General features: G+C 48.5%; 1 protein-coding gene across 1 annotated transcript in view; it reads right to left on the bottom strand.

The window, feature by feature from the left end:
• The window catches only part of ICE1 (interactor of little elongation complex ELL subunit 1), a 57,418-nt gene extending 52,677 nt beyond the window's left edge, over positions 1-4,741 (bottom strand). The window contains exon 1 of the mRNA XM_068535126.1: positions 4,440-4,741. Coding sequence (XP_068391227.1) covers positions 4,440-4,523 — 84 coding nt within the window. The 5' untranslated portion in view covers positions 4,524-4,741. The remainder of the gene's footprint in view (positions 1-4,439) is intronic.
• Between the last annotated feature and the right edge of the window lie 16,967 nt (positions 4,742-21,708).

Raw genomic sequence — 21,708 nt, 5'->3', positions numbered from 1 at the left:
AGTGTTCACTGAATGAATGAATTACAATTTTGTGAGCACTCTTTATAACCACTTACAAATCAGCATGTCTAGGGACAAGTAGGTTTCAAGTTCCAAACGATGAAGTTCCAACAACTGGCGATGATCAGTGGGAGTCCAACAAAAGTTTATATAAATAATTCGCTCAAACCTGCTCCAAGGACAACCAGACGCCATTTATTCTGACTCTATCCTAGTTACATGAGCTAAACAGTATAACTATGTGCTTCAGACTCCCATCTGGATTCCCAAGAGAGTTAAACTGTTTCACTCGGCAATGACTGAAACTAGTAAAATAAAAGGGCCTCTCCTTCACCAGAATTAAAGGGACTTATGCCAGCTTGACTTAAAACCACTCAAGACTTGTTTAATTGTACACAATATCACCAGAGTAAGGATCCACCTTGGCTTAGGATTCCCAAAGCTCGGCAACCCATATTCACGCTGGGCTACAGATCAGTGATAAACCATTACAACCAATAAGGATGAGCAAACAGATAAGGTGATGTGAGAGACTAGAAAAAGAGAGACTAGTGGGTATCTCCGCACCCACTAAAGAAAAAGAGGGCAGGGAACTCCCTGGCCGTCCGGTGGTTAAGACTCTGCACTGTCACTGCTGAGGGCTCGGGTTCAATCCCTGGTCAGGGAACTAAGATCCCGCAAGCTGTGGGCACAGCCGAAAAAAAAAGAGAAAGAGGGCAGGGAGGAGTGAGACAGGAAGGAAGACTTGCAGCGCACCCAAGCACTGTTCCACTGGGGACAGAGCCAGCCAGCCTCCCACGGAGGTTCAGAATGAAGCCACAGCACTGACGCCAGGGCTCCTGCAGGCAACACGCTTGTAATGTGCTCGTATAACATCTGCAACATCCAGAAGTCTCAGTGTGTTAAAGCTATACAGCAGGATGCCTTCTCTACGTACAGAACCTCTTTCGTTTCTCCCTGGTACAATTTTAGTTGAAATACAGAACTTGCTGTGACACTATGTAACCCTGCAGAAACTTCTTTTCTACCGGTGACCGATCATGGACCTACTACCTGGCAAATGCCATCGCCTGTTCTCTGCCCTCCATCTTTCTCATCCTGATTTCCTGTATGCTTCCTGTGTAGCTCTGTTTCTCCTTGCTTCGCCACTCCACGCGCACCTTAGTCATGAGCCCGCTGGGTTTCTGTTAAGAGACAGAACAAACACACTTCTCCATTCTCCTATCCCCACCCCTCTCCAAATAAAATTCTTACAGTGAACTCAGTGCCCATCTGACCCAGCTGCTTCACTATTTCCCTGGAAGTATATCACAGTACCTTGGAGGCACCTCGCACTACAAACAAATGTGAAAACAGCTGAAAATCCCCTATGCTGACGTCATTCCAAAGCTTCGCTCCTACATTTCCAACGTCTCTCCCATCTTGGTGTCTGCTTTTTCCTACCTCTACCATAGTTCTCAGAGTCACTCAGGATTTAAATCTCTGGACCTTCTACTTTCCTGACTTGAGATCTGTCCACTCTTTGCAGTTTCTCATACTCAGAACCTTTTTCTTCTCTATTTCCAGTCCCAAGACCCTTAAATTAAGCCACCCTTTTATTACCACTAGCATGCATCAGTGAAATCATTTACCTCCTCAATCCAGCATGCACACCACCACTGGTTATTTTTACTACAAACACTGCTCTTGCGCAGTAAGCATGCAAAACCCTTCACTGTTCATGATGCGAACGGAATCAAGCACAAAACTTTAAGGTGGTTACCATTCAGGCAGTCCTCCATAATCTGCCAGGAACCTATTTTTCCAGCCTTACTTTGCAATATTAAAGACTTGTTCCACGGACTCCGCGCACAACTAACCATTCTCTTCCCCTAAAAAAGCATTCCAGGCAACAGAAAACCCCAATGCAATGGAGTACTGCAATCTAGGAGAGAGGTCTGCAAACTAAGGCCCTTGGCCTGTTCTTGCAAATCAGGGTTCCACGGGCCATAACCACACCCACTCCCGCAGTGTTATCTGTGGCCATTCTTTACTCTAGGCAGGCAGAGCCGAGTATCTGTGACCGAGACCACAACACCCCAATATTTACGATGCTGCCCTTTACGGAAAAGGCCTGCAGACCCTGGGACTTAGGGACTTCACGGGACAACTCCTACTGCTGTTTTGAGAGCCAGTAGCGGGAATGTGGCACAGGAGGAAGGAAGGCGGCGCCAGGAGGCTACTGCAAAAACCCCCGGGGCCAGAGATTACAGCAGTTCACACAAGGGTGGAAGCAGTGGGGATGGTGAGAAATGGGTGGCTAACACAGCAGCCAACAGAATCAGCTGATGGACTGGATGCAGGCTGTTAGAGAAAAGTGAGGAACCGCGGATGACATCTAGTTTCTGGCCTAGGCTACCAGAAGGATACAGTTGCTACTCGGACCAAGATGGGGACTACTACGGGTAGACCAGGTTTTTGAAGGAAAATCAGATCCACAACTGGACGACATAATTTACACCAGTCGTTCTCCTGCACAAAAGCCTCCCAGGACTCACTACCCTTTCAGAGTAAGAGCCCAAATCCTTACAATGGTCTCTAAGGGCTCCCACAGCCAGGCTCTCTTCTCTCTGACTTCATCAAACTCCCTGATTGCTACAGGCTGTTTGTGTCCCCCACAAAATTCATATGTTGAAATATAATCCCCAATATGATAGCCATTTGGAGACTGGTCCTTTGCTAGGTGAATAGGTCGTAAGGGCAGAGCCTCCATGGACGGAATTAGTGTACTTATAAATGAGACCCCAGAGAGCTCTGAGCTCTCTCCCCGCTTCTGCTCAAATACAACCTCTGTGAGGACACCCTATTTAAATTCCACTAGCCCCTGGCCCCTTCCTCACCCTTTTGTTCCCCTCCCTTCTCTGCTCACTTTATCTCCAGCACATTTATTACCTTCTCACATAACTTGTTTAATCTATCTCCTCCCCCCACCTCCTAGAATGGAAGCTCCAAGAGATGGAGAATATTTGCTTTTTCCCCCCACTGTGTAACTGCACTGCCTAAAACACAACAGGTGATCAATAAATATTTGTTGAGTAAATAAACCGGCCCAAAGAATAAATATAACTCGCGAAAGAGTCAAGAGAACTTCACTCACATTCCTGGGTTTTGAGGGAAAAAAACAAAAGCACGTTCTAAATGCCTACGTGAGGCAGCTCAGCTCAGGCAATGATTTTACTAGTAGCTCTCCCTCTATTTCAGAGTGCCAGCACATGACTTTCTTTTCTCCCTCCCCTACTCTCAGCCCTTAAATGTTTGGGATCAGTTCATAGATGATGCAGTTTAAAATAAAAACAAAACAAAACCCTAAGCTTATCTAGCCTACATTCCTTTCTGGTTTCATCAGTGCTCTCCGCTCTGCGCTACACTCACACCACCCAGACTTCGTTCTGCTCCTCAAAGACACCTTGGTCCTTTTCACGTCAATCACCGCTCGCCCGTTAAGCCCTCTACCTAGAAAGCTCCTCTCACACCTCTGCCAGTCTGCGTCTTCTCATCATTCAGATGTCCGAACGCCACCACCTCAGAAACACCCTGCCTGCTGCCACCCCAGCCAAGAGGCCAAACCTCCACTCCAACTCCTCCTTTATTTTCCTAACACTTAAAACCTTCTCAAGTCTTACTTGCATACATGTATCTTATTTATGACGGCAGATCTCACCTACTTTGTTCACCACTATGTCCCTGGTGCCTAAAACACTAAGTAAAATAGGTGCTAATTTAGTTACATGTCAATACCGTGGTAGACAGTTCCGCTTTACCATTGAAGACACTGATAGCCAGAAGAGAGACTCCTGATATCAGATAGCTGGGAGAGTCTACTGGAAACGACTACTTGGGACTATTTCCACGACTCCGAGAGACCTGGGGCCAGACACTAGCATCTCTTCTGTCACGGTAGCGCACAGACCGCGCTACAGTTAGGAACCTCCAGGACCTGCGTGCCTTTAATCGATGAACGACCCTCTCGGCCAATCCGCAGGCCGCATAAGAACCTGCCCCCAGGCAAGAAATAGTTTGAGGACGGACCAACACAATAAAAAAACCCTTATCCTGGGAAAGGTGGCTTCCCTTGTCATTTTGACCAACCCTCACCTACCTACAAGTCAGCCCTGGGGAACCCTGTGACTGCATAATGGCAGCAGGGGACCCTCCAGAACTCGCTCCCCACCCACTGCATCCCAGTAAATGAATCCTGGATCCTAAACCTAAATAACGCAAAGGAAGCCGTTCCCAAAACAACTGCAGAAGAAGGGCAGGGGGGCAGGGGGGAGGGGGGGCTTCCGCCCGGGAGTGGGAGCAGCGCGCGGAGGCTTCACGCGCGCGGCCCGACCCCCAGCCGGAGCCCTGGACGGCCGGCCCAGCCCCTCCGCACCCTCGGCCCGGGGGAGACGCCGTACCTGCTGCAGGGAAGCGCAGCCCTGACAGCGCGAGAGGTCCGCCGCCGTCCCGGGCGCCGCCGAGTGGGTCTCGCCCGGCATCATGGTGCCGCCGCCGGGCCCGGTGAGCCCGCGCGCCTCAGGGACCCGCGATCTCGGCCCTGTCCTGCCTCTGCTGACACCGCCGGGGCCGCCGCCTGCCAGGCCGCTTCCCGCCGGGTCCGGGCGGGTCCATACGTGCACAGAAGTCCCCGTGGAGCTGACGAACCACTCTCCCAGCCAGAGCTGCCTCGGGCACTAGAAAGAAACGCTACCCGGCGCGGCCCCCGAGCGCGACGCAGTCGGGCCAGGACCCCGCCCCGCCCTGGCTCGCTCCTCCCCTCGCTGCGGCGCGGGGCTGCCTGAGACGCTGCCTGAGTAAAATAGGGAGCGGAGCCGCGCCGATACCGTGGGGAAGACAGGCGCTAAGGAAACGTCGAGGAGAGAAGAGACATCGAGGGCCACTTCTTCCACGGTGTAGGGTTTACTCATTCATTGCCGGCTTGCTGTGTGGCACACTTCACATAGACACCTAAAACCTTCAACGAGGGGGAGGTGACCTGAGCATGACGTCACTCCAGGCGCCTCATGGTCCTGAAGGACCCCGCACCCGGACGGGCCAGTGCGCGATTCTTAACTGGAGGGATGGGCGCTGTCCGAGTCCGGCCGGGTCCAGGAGGAGACGGCAGGACTACAGCTCCCAACGCCACGCGCGGCGGGCGGATACCGAGTGGTTCCTCCGGCCGCGCCCGGTGCGCTTTGGCGCCTTGCCTAGTTTGTCGTCGCCGCTGACCAGTCCTTCCTCCGGGAGCGTCTTTCTTCCCCGCAGCTCCCCCCGCCTGCTGTGTCCACTTGCCGTCCTCGGCCTCATTCCAGACCCATCCCCGCCGCGTCCCTGAAGCCTCGGCTGTGGGCGCCGCCACCCACTAGGTGCCAAGCACAGCGCCTGGCCGAATCCTCGGCGACCCTGCCACTAATTGGTAGCTACTACCAAGTCTTATTTTTAAAATCTCTTGGAAAGGGAAAAAAGAAAAGAAATCCTCACCTGACCGCAGTTCCTGGATACATTCAGGTCCCGATCTTCTTGTTTGAACCGAAGTTTTTCCCACCTGCATTCCAATACCCACTGCCACCAGAATCTCTTTTTGATAATCACAGCTTGCTGCCATCGGTACCTTGCTCGGAAGCCTCCCGTGGCTTCCCGACGTCTGGTTAGAAAGTCCAAATTCTTAGCATTCAGTACAAGCTTTGTATGTGTTAAGGAGACGTCCAGACCTTACCCGCTCCTTCCTAAATCTTCAGGATGGAAATTGCAACTGAAAACACCCCTTCCAAGAAAGCATTCTGGGTTCCTCTCCAAATAACGCACCCCTGCCTTTGCTTACACGCTCTGTGGCTGACGATTGCTGTGAAGTGGAAGGACAAGGTATCCATCCAGCAGATCCCTAGATTACCTGTCGTGGGCACTTAAGACACACCTGTACTTGTCTGAAGAGGTGCTGTGGGATGCGAAGAAAGCAAGAGTAGGGTTAAAAGTGAAAGGAGAAGTAAGCAGATGGACAGTGGGGAAGCAGGTGTACCTTGGAAGAGAAAGGGGAAAGGAGGCCCTCGCGGTCCTGGTGACTTTCCATTTCTGGTTTCCGATCCCAGACAACTGGTCTTAAGAGTAACTTCCTTTTTATTTAAGGTTTCCCAAATGAGTGTTTTTTCCAGAGTCCCCTTCGTGGAGGAGGCACCAGCTTACCCTCCAGCGTTATCTCCCTCTGCACTGCACCCAGGCACACAGCGCACCTCCCCTTGCTGGAACTGGGAACCCTCACTACTGCCTTCCTGCCTTTGGGCCCCTGCCCTTGTCTTCCCCCAGCTCGACAGGCTGTCGTCCTCCTGTTCCAGGCCCCACGTTTTACCTCCACAACTGCAGGTAACACCTACGTCCCTTTTTGTCCCTTAGCACTGAGCAATTTTTTTTTTTTTTTAATAACACCACATTTTGACTTGTACGGTGGTGATTTTGATGTCTTAGAGGTGCTTTTTCCTTTTAAACGCTGCAAAGCGCTGTACACTGTAGGTGCTCCATGGATGTCAGAGTGAGTCAAATTTGCTGCAGCTAATTGAAGGTGAAAGAGAATAAGCACTTCCATTCAAAAGTGGAAGTGCATTTGTTTCAACTTCTGCCTTTCTCATAAGATATTTAAAGAAAAAAAAAAAAGTCTGGGGCTTCCCTGGTGGCGCAGTGGTTGAGAATCTGCCTGCCAATGCAGGGCATGCGGGTTCGAGCCCTGGTCTGGGAGGATCCCACATGCCGCGGAGCAACTGGGCCCGTGAGCCACAACTGCTGAGCCTGCGCGTCTGGAGCCTGTGCTCCACAACAAGAGAGGCCGCAATAGTGAGAGGCCCGCGCACCGCGATGAAGAGTGGCCCCCGCTTGCCGCAACTAGAGGAAGACCTCGCACAGAAACGAAGACCCAACACAGCCATAAATAAAATAATTAATTAATTAATTAAAAAAAAAAAGACAGGGTAAATGCTTAAACCTTTCCCTTAAAAAAAAAAAAAAAAAAGTCAGGTTTGTGTAATGTAGGGTGGGCAAACTTTCCATAAAGGGCCACATAGTAAAATATTTTAGGCTTTTGGGGCCATAAATATGCAGGTCTCTACTGCACATCTGTGTCATCTTTTGTTTTTGAAAAACCTTCTAAAGATGTAAAAATCATTCTTACCTGGCAGGCTGTACAAAAACAAGTGTCATTATAGTTCATGATGGCAATTGACGTTGGCCACTAGTTAAGGAATGCTGAAAATAATATTTTTCCTCCTTCCCACATGAAGGGCCACACCTGTTTTGTCATTGTGATGGAAACAAGCAAGCAAACATCTACACTGCAGAAGGTGGTGAGCAATGGCTTTGGAACCAAACGCCTAGCCTTAAAGTCTCTAGCAAGTGACCTATTTGAGCTAGTATTTCCTTACAGAGGATTAGCTATAATTTAAGTGTAAAATGACAAGGACAGGGCCAAGTCCATAGGATCTTCTATACAGAGGGTAGGTATTAGCAATTCATTGATGGTGTTATCCACTTTGGAAAATAGAGAAATAATATCCCCAGCCTACTCATTAAAAAAAAAAAAGTTTGGTTTTGTTTGGTGTTTTAGCTTTTTTTTTGGTCAAAATTCCAAGGAAAGCTGTGTTTTTCTGTCAGACTGTCCTAAGACCTGGAGGGATGTCTAGATTCTGACTCTTGATTTGGTGGACCCCTTGCCTGTAGAGTCCAGTTAGTTACTTAGAGGAGAAATAACTATAAAAGTCTGAGCTCTTGCCCTACACCCTCAACATCATCTCCCAGATACTTGGTAACTTCTCACAATTAAAGCTTTAGAGTATAACATAATTAAAAAGTTAATTAAATTGATGATTTAATTTATTAACATATGATTCCACTGAAATGGCTAATAGATTTTGTCTAGAAGTCAAGGCTTTTATCACAGGAACTCAAAATGGAAAGTTGTTTGTTGTTCGAATGTTCTTGTATTTTGTTTTATGAAGAGCTATTCTTTCATCTGTTGCATTTACCCATAAGAAAAATAAACTATGTTTCGTCTTTCTTTTAAAACCCAGAGAGATGTCTTACGGAGTAGCTGCAACTCTAGCAGTCTACAGCTCAGTGATATTATCTGATGGAGTTATATTAGTTTCCACATCTGTGATGTAATGCTAACATAAGCCCACAAGATGTCTGTCTTTCCCTGTCTGTGGTTTAGGCCCAAATGGAATTTCCAGCCATATTTATTTACAATATAGCCCCTTCTTACGGGAGTAGAAATGCCGTCTTCTGGGGCATCCTGTGTGGAGGTATTTTGTAGGAGCCACCTTGCCGCCTGCCCAGTCGAGTCCACCGTGTTTGGTTCTAGCGTGCCTTTGCCTCGGTGTTTCTTACTACCCTAGGCGATGGTGGGGTTTTAATCCTCCCCCAGGGATCGGCGGCAGGCCCTGTGACTTCGCTTACAGCCCAGCTCTTAAGTTCGAGGGGTAAGCACCTTACTTCTTCCTGGAAGATCGAGTTCACTCAGAAACCAGAAGAACCCATTTTTGTTTTAAAACAAGCATAATTTGGAATAGAATGCAAAACTGATACGATTGTTAAAGCTGAAGCACAATTTTAAAGGACTTTCTTGGTTGCTAAAGCCCTCTCCGGGGGAGTGTGGGGTATTTTGTGAACATCTGGCAGCTGTAGCTCCTTGTCACGTGAGACAGTTCCTGCGGTCTCAGGGATTTGCTTCCTAAAAGTTCCTACACTACAGTCCCAGTAACTTCTGGCGCCTTCCGGCCCCAGGATCATCTATACAGTTTGTGAGGCCAAGTGTAAGACGAAATTGCCAGACCCCTTGTTCAAAACTTCTGAAGAATCTTAAGATGCAACAGCAAAGCACCAAACAAGCACAGAGCCCTTGTGAGTGTGGCTCACTCTTTGACAAAACAAGTAGCACACTGAGGAAGTGGCCCCGCCAGCCACCCTCTTTCTAACCAGACGTGCTCCCAGCCCTGCTCACCCTGGGTGGTCCCACCCCCTCCCAAACCAGAGGTACAGGGCTGTGTCATCACTACTTTCAGACTCAGCCTGCCAAATGGTCGCATCTAACGCCCCCCTCCCTGTCCTCAGAAACACCAGCATCTGGCCAATCCAAAGGTACCACTGGTTGACTTCTCACTTCACCAAACTCTCTTATCCTGGGTCTCCCATCTCTCCTTTCTGTCTGTCTGTCTAGGCCCTTGTTGATTCTGGTTACACATAACCTCACCCTCCCGTGCTGTATATCAGGGGTCCCCAACCCCCGGGCTGCAGACCGCTACTGGTCCCGTTAGGAGCTGGGCCGCACAGCAGGAGGCGAGCGGCGGGCGAGCGAGCGGAGCTTCGTCTGCCGCTCCCCCTCGCTCCCCATCGCTCCCCATGGCTCCCCGTCGCTCCCCATGGCTCCCCATGGCTCCCCGTCGCTCCCCGTCGCTCCCCATGGCTCCCCATGGCTCCCCATCTCTTCCCGTCGCTCCCCGTCGCTCCCCATGGCTCCCCATGGCTCCCCATGGCTCCCCGTTGCTCCCCCTCACTCGCATCACCTCCTGAACCGTCCCCCGCCCCCCACCCCACCCCACCCCCGTCCGTGGAAAAACTCTCTTCCACGAAACCGGTTCCTGGTGCCATAAAGGTTGGGGACCGCTGTTGTATATCACTCCTCTCTCCGATGGCTGTGGTCATAAGACTCCAGGGAGCCCTAGGATAACTGCAGCGTGACCCCAGGAAAATTCTGAGGGACTCCTAAAGACAAAATATTTCCTAACTGTTGAATAAAAAAAATTATTCACAGCACTTGACAAAGAACAGTAAGGAAGCCTTACAGAGCACCATCATGATAGCTGTAGGGACCACTGTGATGGGGCTTTGAGGTAGGGGTTTGGGCTCAACTCCAAATAACACCAGGAAGAGTGGGAATTTACAGCCGTGGAGCAGGGTGGGGGGCAGTGGAAGGAGCATTTCTAAAAGGAAACATCAGGCATGAGAGGGTGGAGGGCAGAAGTTCTGGCTAAACCATGCTAACAGGATTCTCGCTGAGGGCAGGCCGGGTGATCAGGCCTCCCTTGGGGTCGGTGGAGGATGAGGAAGAGGGTTAGAAATCTGGGGAGATCCGGTATCCAGAGTGGAAGATTCTGGTTCAAGTGACTTAGCAAGACCCTTGCTAAAATCGCACAAAGCATAGATGAACCCAGAAGCCCGGAAGTCAGGCCCACATTGAGAAGACAGTTCCGAGGAGTCCTGTCGAGGGACTGACAGCTCAGGCGCAGCTGCTGGCCCGCGGCTCTGCTCCCCCAGCCCCGCTGGGCCTCCTCCACTTATCACATAAAGCAAAACCTTCTCTCCCAGAAGAGGCTTGGGGACCTCTTCCATTCTCAGAGCCACGGCTCAGCCGAGTCTGGGTGAAGGCCTGCCGAGGCGGCTGTGCTCTTAGAAAACCCACCAGGGCATTTATCAGAATAACCTTCGCTGCTACCGCCTCAAGGCCGAGAGTGGGTCCCAGCCCAGGGTGACAGCAAGGCTGGATTCTGCAGATGAGAGGGGGTGGAGAGGCCACCAGAGGCCGCCCGTGGACGCCTTCTGATCCCGGATCCTTTCAGGCAGATCGGAAGGAAGGGTCTCTAACAGGCGTTGTCCGAGGATGGCGGTGCTCCTTTTGAGACAGGCTTTCTTTTTCCACTTCATGGGAATCAAAGCTGCTGGGGAGACGGAGCTTCACGAGGGCCGGGGGAAGCTGTCCTGCCTGTTGGACATCCTGCCTGGGTCCTCCCGCCCAAACCCCTCGCCAGGCCCTGCGCACCTGCGCTGCCGGCTCAGTCCTCACCTGGGGAGTCCTGCCGCCACCTCGGTAGGTCCAGCAGGTACTTAAAACCCTCTGCCCACCTCTAGCCATGATATTCTCTGGGCTGCAAGTCATTCTTTGTTCTACTATTTTTTGGAGACAGTGACTGTTCCACTTCCTTTTAGTCCCTTCCCTTGGGCATTGCCTTCCCTCCTGTCCCACCCACCCCCTTCAGAGTCTGTGCCCTGAGCTAAGGTTTGGTTCCCGCAGCCTCTGCTGGCTTGTCCTGTATCCTTGAGCTCTCGGAAGACCAACTCTGGAAATGATCTGTTTCTATGATGCCTCTGATACCCGTAATTCCCATGCTCTTAGCATCCCTTCTTGTCATCATTTAAAGGTAACCATGTTTGCTAATTTAAGCGGAACATCTCCTAAACTGACTTTTTTTTTTTTTTTTTTTTTTTTGCCTGTGTTGGGTCTTCGTTGCTGCGCGCGGGCTTTCTCTAGCTGCAGCGAGCGGGGGCTACTCTTCGTTGCGGTGTACGGGCTTCTCATTGCGGTGGCTTCTCTTGTTGTGGAGCACGGGCTCTAGGCGCGTGGGCTTCAGTAGTTGTGGCACGTGGGCGCAGTAGTTGTGGCTTGCGGGCTCTAGAGTGCAGGCTCAGTAGTTGTGATGCACGGGCTTAGTTGCCCCGCGGCGTGTGGGATCTTCCCGGACCAGGGCTTGAACCCGTGCCCCCTGCATTGGCAGGCAGATTCTTAACCACTGCGCCACCAGGGAAGTCCTCTAAACTGACATTTGTGTTGAACGGCACTTCGCCATCATCTTTCCATGGTTATTAAATATGAGGTCTGGTGAACCCCATTCGAGGTTTGACACAAAACTGCCCGTTGATGTCCTCAGCCGCCTCCCAGGAAGTGTTTTCAGGCACCCGTGAGCTTGGCTGTAGGCGAGGGTCCCACCTGGAGTCTGCGAGAAGGACTTGAAGGCAGTGGCTGTGCAGCAGGCGGGTCTGTGAGCGGTGCCGGCCATCAGCATTCGCACTGCGGATTCTCCCTCCTCGTCAGTGTTTCCCATCCTCACGCTGCTGCTCTCCGGGACCGGATAATTTCGGAAAACTGTGGAGCCTTCCTGCGCATATTAGGGCATTAAACTGCACCCCTCCAGGCTGCACACCGGATGCAGTAGCCCCTCACCCCCCCAGCCCCAGTGTGACAGTCAAAACGCTCTTCTGACCTTGCTCAGTGTCCCCGGGGTTGGGGGGACGGTGTTTGAGAGCCACTGCCCTACATCATGGTAGTTGCATCTTTAATTTTCTTGGTGGCTGGAAGGGAAAACAGGGAGGTGAGGGAGAGATTTTTTGAAGATGGGGGACGCACATCTCAGCATGGAGTCCTCATCTTGCACAACTTTCAGTATCATTTGTCACAGCTGTCCGTCACCCTTTCCTCCTTCATCTGGGTCTTCACCGGGGTCCCGGCACCCTCTCTCTGAGGGTGCTCCTGCTAAGTCCCTCTTACTGGGCCCACTGGCTCACCTCGCAGGGTGTCAGTGCAGGTGGCCCCGCTGCTGCCCTCCTCCTCTCCTCCCTCCAGGTTCACTACCTGTACAGCGGCCTTCAGCCACCCGGCTTTAAGTACCGTCTGACTCCGTCCAGCCTGGGCCTCTGGCCTGAGCTCTAGAAGAGCACGTCACCCGCCTGTGTGCTCTCTCACCACATCCTGACCGTCTCCACCTGGTTAACTGCCACGTGTTCTCCCGCTTGCAGGCCCAAAGCCGAGGAGGACCCTTCCCTCCTCTCCTCCGTCAGCCCACGTCCAGCTCGCGGGCAGCTGGGCAGCCTGCAGTCAAAGCACGTGAAGCTCCCAGGCTCCCATCACACCTACCACCCTCCCCCACGTCTGTCCCCATAACACTCATCCTAATGATGCTTTCACACAGAAGTCGTATCAGATTCTTCTTTGGACCAGGAAAGAGCGAAGTCACAGCTGTCCTTGGAAGATCTGCTGCCTCTGTGTTCTCACGCCCTCTCTCTCTCCCCTACTCACCCCGACCCGGCTCCTGGCCTTCAGGCTGCATCGTGGCGGCAGGCACCTCTGACCCCAAGGTCTTCGCAAGGCTCTTCCTTCCCCCAACATCTGTTGGCCTCCCTCCCCCGCCTCAGTCACGTCTCTGCTCCAGGGCCACCCGACCAGAGGGCCTGCCTGACACGCCTGTCCAGAGCAGCCGTGTTGTCCATCCTCCTTCCTCTTCACTGAGCTCTCGTCACCACCCAGCATCATCTGTCTGTTTGCTGACGGCTTCCCTCCACTAGAATGGGTGCTTCATGGAGGAGAAGCACTTTTTATCATTCTGTGTCCCCAGTACCTAGAGCACACCTCACACGTGGCAGTTATTCAACAGATCTCATTGTGGAAAGAATCAATGAGTAATTAATGAATATCTGGATAAAAAATATAGTTTAGTGAGGTTAGCAACCAAGAGCTCCACAGTCGTGCACCTTGATACTCACCCAAATGAGCTGAAAACATATGTCTCCACAAAAACCTGCACACAGATGTTTATAACAGCTTTGTTCATAATTGCCAAAACCTGAAGGCAATTCAGATGATCTTCAGTAGGTGAATGGATAAAAAAACTGGTACATCCAGTCAATGGAACACTATCCAGCACTAAAAAGAAATGAGCTCTCAAGCCATGAAAGACATGGAGGAACCTTAATTGCACATCACTAAGTGGAAGAAGCCAATGTAAAAAGCTACATCCTGTATGATTCCAACTCTATGACTTTCTGGAAAAGGCAAAACTGTGACGACAGTAAAAAGATTGTGGTTGCCAGGGATTGGGGGGAGGGAGAGGTGAGTAGGTGAAGCACAGAGGATTTTTAGAGCAGTGAAAACACTACTCTGGGGACTTCCCTGGTGGCGCAGTGGTTAAGACTCCACGCTCCCAATGCAGGGGGCCTGAGTTCCATCCCTGGTCAGGGAACTAGGTCCCACATGCATGCCGCAACTAAGAGTTCACATACCACAACTAAGGAGCCCGCCTGCAGCAACTAAGATCTGGAACAGCCAAATTAATTAATTACTTAATTAATTATTTAAAAAAAAATGTTACTATGTGTGATATGCTAATGATGGATACATGTCTTACGTTTGTCCAAACCCAGAGAATGTTCAACACCAAGAGTGACCACTACCGTAAACTATGGACTTTGGGTGATTATTATGTGTCAGTGTGGCTTCACCAGTTATAACAAATGTACCACGTGGAAGGGGCTATTGATAACGGGGGGAGGCTGTGTAGGGGGGGGACAGGGAATATATCTGTACTAACCACTCTATTTTGCTGAGAACATAAAACTGTTCTAAAAATTAAATTCTAATTTAAAAAAAGAACACAAAGTTGTAGGCAGTGGGAATAACAATAGAAAGTCTCCAAGTCAGGAGGAAATTTGGCATGTTAAAGCATCATAAATCAGCTCAGGGACTCGGGAGTGTAGTGAGCAAGGGGCCAGTGGTGTTAATTAACTGAGGTGAGGAGGGTGACACGGACCAGATCCTACAGGGTCCTGTAAGCCAGGCTAGAAATGCTTTCGATTTTAAGTGCAATGGGCAGTCATTAAAGGTTTTAAGAAATGGAATGGCCTGATCTGATTTGCATTAAAAACTTCTCATTCTGGCTGTCATACGGAAATAGACTAGGAGACCGGGTGTCTTACCTGAGTTGGGTAAAAGCATCAGCTTCAGGCAGGAAATCAAGGATGTGTTTCTCCAAAGATGTGCGTAACTTAAGAAGAGTTGTTTATGGATTTCACAAGGAAAGATCACATGATAGAATTATCTGGGCCCCCGAATGACAAAAAGGTTTTGAAAAGTAATGTTTTGAGTTTCTTACTGGCCTTAAGAAGCCATGATTCTCAAAACGTCTTTGTTTCTGAAATTGGAGGTCCGGACTGCGAGTTGGGATGGTTTTATTCTAAGATCATGAGAATATAGCACATTCTGTAAATTATCCTGGCAGGAAAGGATTGCCAAGGAGGAAAAAACAAAATGGCTTTCATTTAGAATAAATGTCTAGCGATTGTTTGAAGTTTAGATAAAATGATACCAAACATCTTTGGCCATAAATTTTCTTTTGGCCTCATTCTCCAGCCCTGACATAAAGAAAAATGGTGCTAAAATTTAACAATACATTCCAGATATGTGGTGTGGAGACAATCATTCAACATATTCTAAAGTGAAAAATATATATCTTAGCTTAATGTTCTTCATTAAATAGGAAAGTATGAACCCCAAATGCCTCTTGGATATATCCTATTGAATTCGCTGTTATATTTTGAATTCCTATTTAAAAAAAAAAAAATACCTTTTCTATCCCGTAAGGAACCTTACAGCTTCTGAGGAAAATAAATTAAATATCTGCTTAAGCATAGGTTGAAATTTCCTTGAAAATTCAGAAGTAAGATCTGAGAAGTGCTGTTGTGAAGACAGATCACATCCCATCTTTTAACTCTGGAAGTAGGAGTTGCAGGCTGTCAAGTCCATCTTGGTTCTCGAGAACTAGGACATCCAGTTTATGTGGAAGGAAAGAGCAAAGGTGAAAGGATAATGACGCTTCCTTTTTCTTTGCAAAAATATAAACAATCATGGGAATTTCAAGTAGACAAAGTGACTCAATGCTGTGCTGAAGCTGGGTAGCCATATCACTTAGAAATGATTCAGTTGTAAGAAACAGGAAATTTAACCTCATTTGACTTTTAAAAGAATGTGTTGACCCATGTTAACTAGTCTCATCCAGGGGTCAGCAAATCTGACCTTTTAACTCTGTTTCAGGGATCAGACAGGCCCTCCCTGCCCAGCCACATGGTAGGATGGGTCCTCTGGGTTCCCATCCACTAGGAGAGAAGTACCTGCTCCTACAAGCAAAATCCTGGCTAACTTACGTAAGTTGCTCATACCCAAACCAGCCTCTGGGCTGGGAGAAGCTGAGGTCTGGATCACGTGTCCTGCTGGACAGCCAGGAGCACAGGCCGCCTCCCACCCCGTGGCATACGGGCGGGGACGGATACCAAAACGGAGGCAGGCGCTTCTTCCCCTCAAGGTAGAAGACTGGATGCTGGGCGTCCCTCCAGCACAAGTGGCGATTCCAGGGGACTCTGTGACTGCACTGTCCGCTGTGGTTTCCAGTGGCTCCCTTTATTCCTAAGGTGACCAATAGTAGCAACGACTTCAGGAAGAGGAAACCAGATGTGGGAGGGTGATTATGACAGCAGATTTTTTTCATTTGTTCATTCACTGGACATATTTTATGGGCCACCACCCTCCTCCATGGCAGGCCCTGTGCACTGTGCTGGGATGAGGAGATGCAAGCTCATTATACCTCACCCCCAGGAGCTCACTTCTGGATCAAGTAACCAAGAGTTAGGAGGTAAGAGTTCCTGTCATTGAAACCATGCAAGAAGAAGAAGGAAGCCTTGCAAAAGCCTAATGGTCAGATAACATTGGGAAATTGAGTTACACCTGGATATTTATTTAAAGAGCTTTGTGGGAGTTCCCTGATGGCCTAATGGTTAGCGTCCCAGGCTTTCACTGCCGTGGCCCAGGTTTAATCCCTGGTTTGGAAACTTAGATCCTACAAGCCGCGTAGCAAAAAAAAAAAAAAAAAAAACCCAAACCAAAACAACAACAACAACCAAAAAAAACCCCCAAAAATAAATAAATAAAGAGCTTTATATCAATATCATATAAAAATCAAGGGCTTGGCCCTATACAAACAATTATTTTAAAAGGATGAGCAAAAATGCTTGCTCAGCACTTCTTTAGTTAACTGCTTAACAATGATTAGTTGTTGAGATTAAGTAGCTATAAACCAGGACACCAAAACTTAAATCATGGCAATTACATCAAATTGTAGACAAAATATAGATAGTAGAAAAGAAAACAACAAACTTCTCCAGTGGTACTGAATTTGCAAATCTTTATCTTTGAAAGAAAAACGATACATACAGTAAGTAAATTCAAAGCAAGGCACTGGATTGCGTAAAATTAACGTAGACACTATGCTGTTGTTTAAACATGACTTCATGTGGTAGAGAGAGGTGATTGGCAATCACATCCCTTTACCGTCTCTCTGGCGTGTCTTTTTCAGATTTAAGGTCTAGAAAGCAAACATGACTGTGCTCATATGTCTTTGCAGTTAGACTGATGGATGTGAACTAGCTTCTGCCAATTAGATGCACTCACAAGTATTTCGGAAGAAATAAGCAAGGGGGAGGTCGTGTTTCTGCTGCTGTGACTGTGTAAGGTTTGTTTTTGATTTTTTTTCCAGCAGTATTCCAGGATGCCGTCACTAGTTTCTTAGGTGTTGAGAGCCCTTTGCATCAGTGATGGCTGGAACTGCTTTGCACAGCTAGGAAAAGAGGTCCCTGGAGACACCAGGTTGACACTGACTCCCTGACCATGGGCCTTCCCCACTTGGCCCAGGTAGACACTCCTGATCAATTTTGGCCTGCAGAGCACTGGGCCATTCCTGCAGGCACAGCCTGGGGCCACTTTTCCAACTCAGTGTCCAATGATTCTATGGATACTTTGTTTTAAATCCCTTTATACTTAAAGTGGTTGGAGTGTTTTTTATTTCTTGCAATTTAATTCTTAACTCGTATGGAATTTGGCAACAAAAGTAGTTGTAGGCAACAGACCCTCAGAGACTGAGACTGTGAGATGATCTATCTGTCTTGATGGAATTCGAGGGCAGTAAGGATTCAATCACCATGAGAAAATTAGAAACTGGGCATTTATGGCACAGAATAGGAAAAGCTGTAACCGAGCAGGACCCTAAGGGGCCTTCCCCCATATCCTCTGCTTTAGCTCCTCTCTGAAGTACCCAGATAATAGTATTTGATGCAGATTTCCTGAGTTGTTTTGCAGATGTGAAAAACGCCCACCAAATGGAAGATGTTAACGACTTGATGACCATGAGCACATAGCCCCAGGCCTCCTGGAGCCTAAGGACGGGTCATGTGAACCCCTGTGACACCACCCTCTTCCCTCACCATCAGCCCATCAGAGAACTGTGCACGATCGGATCACCTACTCTGAGACCCCCTCCCCCTCACCTGGCTTTTAAAAAGACTTTGCCGAAACCCTTCGGGGAGCTCGAGGCTTTTTAGGGCATAAGCCACCTCATCTCCTTGCAAAGCCTTGCAATAAACCTTTCTCTGCTCCAAACTCCAACGTTTCAGTTTGTTTGGCCTCACTGTGTGGCGGACGCACGAACTCGTGTTAACAAAGCTGCCTAAATCGTCACCTGAAGTTTGCAGGAATAAAGAGCCTGTTAAAGCAAGACACTGGTGGGCGAGTGGCTGCTACAACCTCATGGCGAGAATGAGGAACATAAGGAGGGTGGGTGGGCTGGCTGCTTGTGGCTAAGCTGAAGATTTCAAAGAAAGGGTCAAGCCCAAGGGTTTACACTCTGCTTAAGGCACAGTCGCACAAGGAGCTCCTAAGTCTGATGTGTGTTGCTCCTTCTCTAGTAGCTGCCGACGTGGCCAAAATTATCATAGGATCCAATCGCGCACATTGCTGAGTTGCAATGTCTGCTGAATTCAAAGCCTGGCCAGGTCTCCTTTGAAATACAGGGGACTGTTTGGTTGAGCTGGAACCAGAGAATTGTAGCGGGGAGATTCCCTTGCTAACGGAACTTCCTCCTTCTTTGTCTGATGAGGTCAGTCTTATCTGCATCTGACAGAGTTTCCTTGAAAGGAATGCTAGTTCTCTCCTAGCCCGTTCCTACCTCCCCCATCGCCCCTAGACCTGTAATTAGAATCAGATCCCCACATGCCTTAGAAGCAAAGTATAGAATCTGACTCAGGAAGAGAAGGCATACTCATCAAAATAATTATAATTTGTTTATACAGTCAGCCCTCTGTATCCATGGGTTTCACATGCACAGATTCAACCAACTGTGAATCAAAAATATTTGAAAAAAACAAAATCCCAGAAAGTTCCACAAAGCGAAACTTGAATTTGCCACTCACTGGCAGCTACGTACATAGCATTTACATTGTATTTACAAGTATTTACATAGAATTCACATTGTATTTACAACCATTTACATAGTATTTGCATCGTATTAGGTATTAATCTAGAGATGACTTAAAGTATGCTGGAAGATGTCTGTAGGTTATATGGCAAATACTACACCATTTTACATAAGAAACTTGAGCAACCACGGATTTTGGTGTCCTTAGAGGGGTCCTGGAACCAATCCCCCTTGGATACCTAGGAAGGACTGTATTTAATTACATGAGAAGAAGCCTGGGTAATACGTTTTGGAATGGATTAGAAACACACTAAATAAACTAGAGTAAAAGGAATATAACTTTAGTTTGGGCAAACTGTATCAGATATTCTAGACTCTTAACCTTTGATCTGCCTCGGTATTTTCATTCTCTATAACAATTGACTCATAGGGAATTTGATTATCTTACTACTCTACAGGGCACCATATTGGTTGAAATTATTGATGGCATCGTGCTTATTAGGCTTCGTGAGCCAGAAATATCCTATCACGTGTAAGAGCAGGCAAGATAAAACTATGAAAAGTTTCATAGGCCACCACAACCAGTGAATTTTTTGCAGGTCCAGATATATCCCAACATGGGAGAGGACAGTTTATTGGTCTTTGAGACCCTACCACTGAGAAAGAAGCCCAAGGCTTCGTCAGACGCCAGACTTTTTTTTTTTTGAGGCAGAATGCACCACATTTGGGTGTGCAGCCCTGACCCATTTATTGAGTAACCTGAAAGACAAGCAACTTTAGAGGGAGTCGAAGCAAGAGAAGGCAAGGCGCTCTGACACCTGGCTTCCCAGCAGATGCAGAGGGACAGACCAGATGTGTCATGGAACCTATTGCAGGCCCTCCTAGGGGAACTGGTGAAGCCCTTACACTTTTGGCACAAAAAGTAATGCCTTTTATGGAAATAAGTATAACTTTATTTTTTTTTTTTTGCTAAAATGGCTCTCCTCTACTGAGCCCTGGAGGAGATTGCCTAACCAAGGGACATTGTGTGTCCTTATGAGCTAACTGGGTCATGACGTGTGGCTTCCATAGTAGCACCTGGTCAAAGGGAAGTGACATAGGTGAGCCCGAGCATCAGCAGGTCTTGAAGGTCAATTAAAATCGCTTGAACAAGAGGCTCCCCCTCTTGGCGTCCCCACTAACGCTTCACTGCTCCTTTCCTGACGGGCTTCATGGAAAGGTCCTATGCCCAGCTGTCAAAGGAGGGAAACATTAAGCCTAGTTCACAGAGGGTCCTGCATGGTATGCTGGTAACAGGCCAGGTTAGATTTCTGCAGAATTACAGCTCTTCTTGGGTTTGTCCCTGTAACTGAGGAGTGAAAGAAGTTTCTCCCTGGGGCAGAAATCGAGCAGTTCATGTAATGCCTCATTTTTATTGGAAAGAGCTATGGCCGGAGGTGCAGACCTTAACTGATCCATGGGAAGTTGATGGAGTTTGGTTGCTTAGGGACTTGGAAGGAATAAGGTTGGAGGGTTGGTGACAAGGGGTCTGGAGCAGAGGCACAGACGCAGAGTATAAGGGAATCTATTTCCTACAGGTGCTCTCCAAAGGGCACCAATCTCAGAGACATTTGCAGCAACTAGGTGGACCAGATGGTCTACCTGTGACAGTCAGTCAGCCTTTCCCCACATCACCTTGGCTTTCCACGAGCAAGATGGCCATGGTGAAGATGAAAGTGGGACAACAGCATGGGCTTTCCCTCACAAAGCTGATCTGTCAGCCTGCCATGGGCTCAGCGTGCCAAGAGCTAACAGTACCAAGTGTCAGATATGGTGTCATTCCATGGGGAGTGAGGAATAAAATATTGTCTGCCATAGCAGTAAACAGAGGATGTAACAGCCATCAGAGATTGCAGCCACCCCATACGGCTGAGGGAACTCAGGATGGACACAAGGAATGCCGGCCGGCCATCTAGCCATCGTCAGACTGCAGCCACCCCAGCGGTGCAGCTTGAGGAAACTCAGGATGAGAAAGCACAGGATACTGGCCCCAGATAGCTGAGGTGCATAGCAAAGGAATGATTTCAGTGAGCCCAAACTCTTGCATCTTCTCATACATAGAAAAGCGCTAAATTCCTTAACTTGAGATATCTGGTTTTCTTTAATTAACAATAATCTTTTGATGTTCCAACTACCTGCCCTTTGTTGCAAAACTTCTGTAGATCCTAGCTCCCCTCTCACCTCCTTGGAGCAGTCTCTCGGAGCTGAGATTCTGTCTCCCAAGCTTGAAGTCCTATGAATGTCCGCCGAATAAAACATAACACTCTCAACTTTTAGGTGGTTCATTTCTTTTTACAGTCGACAGGAGTCAGACAAACACCCAGAGGAAGGTAATTACATCGGACCCTTCCATTTTGACAGGGACCGTGATTTGTCCTCTGTGGAATAGACACTTTGGGTATGAAAAGCTTCTGCCTACACTACCATTGAAGGAGTGCTATTTATTATCATGGTGGCACATCTACCCTTGCTTCTGACCAAAGTACACATTTTATGGAAAGAGTAGTGTGGCAAAGACATATGCCTCTGGATTCTGCAGTCTTTCTTTTTTGCCCAACATCCAGAGGCAGCTGGAGGTTCAAAATATTGGAATGATCTATTGGGTACCCAGACAAGACATCCATCAGGAGACATCACATGAGGGTGGGTGATGTCCTATAGAATGCAGTATATGCTTTGAAATGGTGACCAATATTTGGTGCTATTTTCCCAGTGGCTGAAATACATGGACCCCAGACCCTTGGAAGTAGGGTTGGCTCCTTTTGTTATCACCCCTAGTGACCAGCACACAAAATTTGCTTCCATGTCCTCAACTTTGAGGTTT

Source organism: Eschrichtius robustus, chromosome 2 (assembly GCF_028021215.1).
Source record: "Eschrichtius robustus isolate mEscRob2 chromosome 2, mEscRob2.pri, whole genome shotgun sequence".
Lineage (NCBI taxonomy): Eukaryota > Metazoa > Chordata > Mammalia > Artiodactyla > Eschrichtiidae > Eschrichtius > Eschrichtius robustus.
Note: the sequence above shows the minus strand (reverse complement) of the source record. Positions and strands in the feature narration are given on the sequence as shown.